Source organism: Austrofundulus limnaeus, unplaced genomic scaffold, assembly GCF_001266775.1.
Source record: "Austrofundulus limnaeus strain Quisiro unplaced genomic scaffold, Austrofundulus_limnaeus-1.0 Scaffold338, whole genome shotgun sequence".
NCBI classification, from domain to species: domain Eukaryota; kingdom Metazoa; phylum Chordata; class Actinopteri; order Cyprinodontiformes; family Rivulidae; genus Austrofundulus; species Austrofundulus limnaeus.
Genome location: NW_013952740.1, coordinates 463,198 through 469,480, shown reverse-complemented (window position 1 = coordinate 469,480; position 6,283 = coordinate 463,198). Strand labels below are relative to the sequence as shown.

Sequence of the window (6,283 nt, the reverse complement as noted above, 5' to 3'; positions counted from 1 at the left end):
GTTCAAGGGGTATGAATACTTTTGCAAACCACTGTATATCCAATTTAAAACCACATACTGAAACGGCCTGGGTCGGATTTGAAAAAATCGGATTTGTCTCGTTCAGACTGTCATAAAAAAATCAGATATGAGTCAGATGGGTCAAAAAAATCGGATTTGGGTCGGATTTGCCTGCAGTGTGAACGTAGCCCCTGATCTTTAAAAAGTCTGAACTGCAGATTTCTATTTTGGCTGATACAAATTTTTAAAATACTAACACTGTCAGATGTTATATGGTCACAATAAACATTTAATGTTCCAATCTTATTTTATTGAAAAACATCGAATAACCTTGAAACAATATGAAATTATTGAAACTGGACATCAAGTGGTGCTCACAGCAGAGCAAAAGGGGACAGTGGCTGATTTTCAGACCTTTATGGAGGTAGATGAAAACCAAATCTTTTCTACCAATCTTACCTAAGTATTGGCCAATTCTCAAAATTAAGGAAATTGGTGCCAATATTGACCGGCCAATTTATCAGTGCACCACTAGTAGATACTGACTACTACATGAACAAGTTACAACCAAATGCTGGATTAGTTGGTTGTGCGAGCTAAAATAGTGTAATATTTGAATATCTCATGGCTTGCTCCATTCATCTATGTGGGTAAGAGCAGATAAGAAGAATAAAATTCAAAATGAACTCTAAATAATTAAAGTTGTTGTTATACTTTATTGGTAATGATGTAAATCAAAGACAGTCCTCACAAGTTATGAGAAAAAAAATGTGGTTGCATCTATCAAATTTAGTAGCAATGTGGGTTTGTTTTTACCAAATAACCCCCGACTCCTACTTACAATACTTACAGTGTGCACAGATCAGGTTAAAATAAAACCACATAAAACACATTAGCTACAAAAATATCAACATGTGAAATGTTGATATTTCACAGATCAGAAGTATTAAGTCAATTGTCTTTTGTATGTCTRAACAGCGTGTAGCTGTCCAACCGGATCAGTGAGGTGTCTTCTTCCAACCAYTGGAAAATTAATAGTTTCAAACTTAAACATTTATTCAACAGAAAATACTGTTATGTTCATCGTGGTCTGTTTAGGAAATAATATTGCTTATACTGTCAGTGAAGGTGAAACCATTTGTATTTTCTTTAGTTTTCAGTTTATTTATAGTGTTCAGYACACACATGGCCGCATAGCCTTGTCTGTTTACTGTAAATATAAAGATGAGGCTGTCCTGTCGTTCAACCGTACGGTATCTGAACCTTTACTGTATATGACAAAGCAGATACAAATGTGCCACAGGAAACTTTTTTTTGAACCAGAGCAGAAGAAAAATAACCTGTCCAATCCTATTAAATCAATGATGAATTCTGCAAACGAAACAGCTTGTTTCACAAGATGCATTTTGTGTTAAGTATTAATGTTCGCCTAATTAGATTTGCACTTTAGGGCTTGGCACATTCACACTGCACCACTCATGCAACAATCATGGAAAACCCCTCCAGGCATGCCCTTCGTGCTTTTTTCTTGCRATACTGCAGTGAAGTTGTGGGCCAAAGCAGGGTGTGGGGCAAACAAATGGTGAGTATTTACTCTGGTCYCACCAGTTAGACGGCTTCAGATGTGGATCTGAGTCTACATACGTAAGAGAAAAACAAACTACGTTAGCTCTTCTCAGAGCACGACAGGCATGACACAGATAAGGACACCTTCCCGCCCAAAGTGTGTTTCTTATTAATAAAGTAGACTGCAAAATGAGGCATCAAAATGTGTTTTGCGACCAATCAAAGGGCTCTTATATCAGCTCATGTTTTATGAGGCAGCCAAGATCAGAGAGTGTTAATGGAGGCATTGAACTGTAAAGAATCATAAATATTCTGTTACGATAGACAGAGTAAATATTTAACAGGTACTGTTACGTAGTCAGGTAGTTTAAACAAACTACCTGACTGGTTGTGAAAAATAATAATGTGTATAATCAGCTTTTTAAAAAAAAAAAACGTCAACAAATTAAAAATAGGAGCTAGTCCAAGCTAATTTGGTCCGTTTCAAGATGGGTTGCAATTTCAGATTGTACAAAACAACATGTACAGTCAGACCGACAAGAGATTACCACGTTGTAATTCACATTCTGATCAGTTTATGGTGGACTCACCTTGATAACCTTGATGGACTGCTTGATCTCTTCCAGTTTTTTAGTTCTCTCTTTGATCAGATGTTTCAGCTCTGATCTCTTCCTTCCCAGAACAGCCTGGAAAATCACACAGGTGGTTATGAAAATCAAAAATACAACAAGTTAGTTCTATGTGACTTTGAAAATGTGATTTAGACCTCATAATGAAAAAAGAGCAGGGGAGACCACCAAACAAAAGTACTTACACTTGCCCCAAACTCAACAAAATTATCAGAGATTTACACAGGCAATACATCGGCCCATTTCCCAACATGAAGTATGACAGCAATGAAGACATGGAGTACTACACATACGAATACTTTAACCAGCTGGTTGCACAGACCTGTCATTACATCACACCCATATATCAACCATTAGGGTTCTGTCATTGCATTTGGCAGCTCAGAGGTTTAACAGCAGTAGGCTGAATCCATCATCCCACACCGTCTTTTTAGATGTTGTATAAAGACAGGAAGAATGCTCAGGTCCACTTGAGGTGTTTTGTGTAAGGAACTATCGTCTCTGTCCCATAAATGCATGAAGTAGCTGCAGCTTACCGTCTTTTTCTTGAACTCGTGGTCAATGGAGACGATGTCGTGGGACTTGTGCGTGGCGTCTGCACAGGCTGAGCAGATGCAGGAGTGATCGGTGCGGCAATAAGCGTCCAGAAGACGTTCGTGTTTTTTACAGATCTTTTCCTCCAGGTGGAAGGTGGGCTCAATTAGACGATGTGAAGTCATAGTCTTGACCTGGAGGACAGTTTTAAGGGGGAGAAATACCACAATTTAATTYGATTGGATCAAGTGCAGACATGACTCAAGATGCAAGTCCAAGAAGAAACAGGAAAGGCAGAAATGACCCTTTTGTGATGTCTTAGATGGGTCTCACAGAATGATCCAGGGCAGTTCACACAAGACTTATGGGCCTTTAACTTCCTCCCGATACAAGCGTCACAGGGAACCTCCCCAGGCTGGGCAAACTCCCCAGTGTCCTGGGGGCTGCTGAGGCTGCTGGGGCCAGTGTGGCCTGATGTGTCTAAGTTTAAATTCACTGAGCCCACTCGTGAGGGGCTTCCTGCAGCACCTCCAGACACCACCAGCCCCTGGAACTGGGACGATATCTCAGCCAGGACCCGGTTGACACTCATCTCCGGTTTTCTGGAGTAGGTTTTCTTGCACATGGGACACTGGAACTTCTTGCTGTGGTTCCAGTAGCCCTGCAGACAGGCTTTGCAGAAGCTGTGACCGCAAGGAGTGGAGACAGGCTCCACGAAGATTTCCAAACATATCGAGCAGCTGAACTGGTCCTCAGAGAGGACTCGACCTCCAGGAGAGCTGACGCCTGGAGAAGAGGAGGAACAAAGAACAAGTTGTCCAAACAGACCAGTCAGGTATGTCTACTAAATTTTAACACATACAGAGAGACGATTATTATTGTTATTTAGTTATAGTTTCAAATATTGTTTATTTGCACATGTGTATTGTAGGAGTGCAACGATACTGAAAATTCACGATTCAGTTCAGTTTGATACTTTAGTTTTAAGGTTTGATATTTTACAAAATATACAAAACAAAAAAAATTCCACACCCTTCTTAACTTGTAATTTGTTGAAATCAATTATGAACTTTTGTTTAACCCCAAAAGTAGTTTTTAAATTAAATGTTGCTGAAACAGCAAGTTTCTCAGTGGATCTGTGCTCGACAATGTAGCCCAGACGGAGTAGTCAAACACAGATCAACTGAGCCTTCAACACAGCATCTTCAGAAAACATGTTGATAAAATTTATAAAATCTGTATTGTTCAAYACATAGTGTGTATTGAACCTAGAGCACTGTATTGAATGATTCGATACAGATACATGTAYRATGTCTTTTGCTTCAAGTTCACAGTATTTGTAGCATGCAGCCCACATAAACAAGTAGACATGTGTGTTCACAGTACATGTAAAGTTGAGGCTTCCCAGATATTTAGCCCATGTTAACTGAATTATCACTGTGTTAGACAAAGTAGATCATGTGAAAACAGAAATTCAGCCTAATATGGACAAAATGTAGATAGAATACTCTTGTCACTAAAAAATAACTATAAATTACTATAAATGGCAAATTACACAATCGTCAAATTTAGTGGTTCTACTGAGTACCACAAATGTATTAGCTCCACCTTCTTTTGCATAGAGTTTACATGTTCTCTTCATGCATGTGTGGGTTTTCTCTGGGTACTCCTCCCACATTTCAAAAACATACATGTAAGGTTAACTGGTAACTAAATTGGCCTTAGGTTTGAGTGAAAGAGTGAATGATTGTTTGTTTCTGTGTGGCTCTGTGACAAATGGTTCTTTGTACAGCAAAATTTACAATAAAGACGATTTGACTTAAAAAATAATATTTGGAAAACAAGATCCAAGCAGGATCCAAAGTTAGAGAAGTTGAGGCACCTGCTCATRTGGGTTCTTTATCCATCCCCACGCTCCCCATWACCACAGAGGTCACAGGCTGGATTGGAATTTGGGTAAAATCAGATAAACTGATAAGCGATGGTAAGAACATGGGTACAAAATGGTCATGTTTGGGCCCAGTGTGCTACAATTACAACAAGATTCAAAGACATTTTGAACATATGGTGGAAAATAACATGAGGTGACTGTCTAAACAAACAAACGTTGAACATCTCACAGGAATGTAGGTGGAGGTGGTGGTGTGTGTGTTTGTGTGTGKGTGGGTGGRTGGGTTTTTCCTACAACATGGGGAATTTTTCACCAAAAAAAAGCAGCCTCGTGGGGACCGAAGTGAATCATGGGGACCACTGCCAGGTCCCCACGGGTCCCAGGTGTGGGGTTAGGTTTAGGATCAAGGTTTAGGTTAGTTTTAGGGTCAGGTAAGTTTCTGTGAGGTTAATTTTAGAGTATATGGTCAGGGTTAGGATATAAAGTCTAAAAAACATGAATGGAAGTCAATGGAAGGTCCCCACGGGGTCGAGAAACAAACGTGTGTGTGTGTGTGTGTGTGTGTGTGTGTGGTGGGGCGGGTACACTAATCCAGTCTGGTCCCATGAGTTGTACCTGAATTGTATGTGAAGATTAACTCATTTTATTCTCCATTTTAAAACAGCACAACTAATGGGAATAATATCTGTGAGCTGTTGTATCAGGGTAATACTAAAACAGAAGAAGTTTGATTTGGGTTTCATTGGGGAGGAGAGACGAGCCTCGGACAGCCTAAAGTGTACATAAGGACAGGATGAGTATGTACCAGAGTATGAACACAGAAACATACAATTCTGTCTTGTTGATGGACTGAAGAACTGTGTTTCTGTACATTTTACACAGCAGAAGCAAAATGAGTCCATTTAAAAAAGATTAAAAAAAGGTCTGTCTCACTAAAAACATTTCAATCCAGACTTTAAATGACGTTAAGTCAGTGCCTCTCTTCAATGACGGGTGAAGGAATCTGAGGAATGCAGACTATCAGGACCTTCTGCCCGATACTGTACGTTCAGGTTTAGAAGGAAGCAGTGAACAAAACATCCACTGTKGCTGGAACACTTTTACCGCCCGCTTTTACCTGATGGTTACTTTAATTTTCATTTCAAGTCTTTTCTCAATGAGATTCATGAAAATCTGATTGATTACAAATGAGTGCAAGTACTGATCTTTTCAGAGTTGTACAGTAACTAAGTACAAATACTTTGTTACTGTACTTAAGTAGAATTTTTGGGTATCTGYACTTTACTTGAGTAATTATTTTTCAGTCTACTTTTTACTTCTACTTCTTACATTTTCACATAATTATCTGTACTTTCTACTCCTTACATTTTTAAAAAAGGCAAGAATTATAATTATTTTTCAGTCTACGTTTTACTTCTACTTCTTACATTTTCACATAATTATCTGTACTTTCTACTCCTTACATTTTTAAAAAAGGCAAGAATTATAAAGTCGTTACTTTTATTTTATTTTTGCTTGTTTTCATTCCAGCTTGTTATTGTAAATAAATACTATCCACATAAATTGTGCCTCCTAGATGTGAATTTAACTGTGGTTGAATGAAAAGTATAAATATATAAAATTCTGATACTGTATTAGTTTGTACACAAACAAATCATGTCAC

At 38.6% G+C, this 6,283-nt stretch overlaps 1 protein-coding gene across 1 annotated transcript in view; it reads right to left on the bottom strand.

The window, feature by feature from the left end:
* btr12 (bloodthirsty-related gene family, member 12) overlaps positions 1–6,283 on the bottom strand; it is a 23,242-nt gene that overhangs the window by 16,330 nt on the left and 629 nt on the right. The window contains exons 2-4 of the mRNA XM_014022686.1: positions 3,034–3,515; positions 2,732–2,923; positions 2,157–2,252 (exon numbers count right to left, since the gene is read on the bottom strand). Coding sequence (XP_013878140.1) covers positions 2,157–2,252; positions 2,732–2,923; positions 3,034–3,515 — 770 coding nt within the window. The remainder of the gene's footprint in view (positions 1–2,156; positions 2,253–2,731; positions 2,924–3,033; positions 3,516–6,283) is intronic.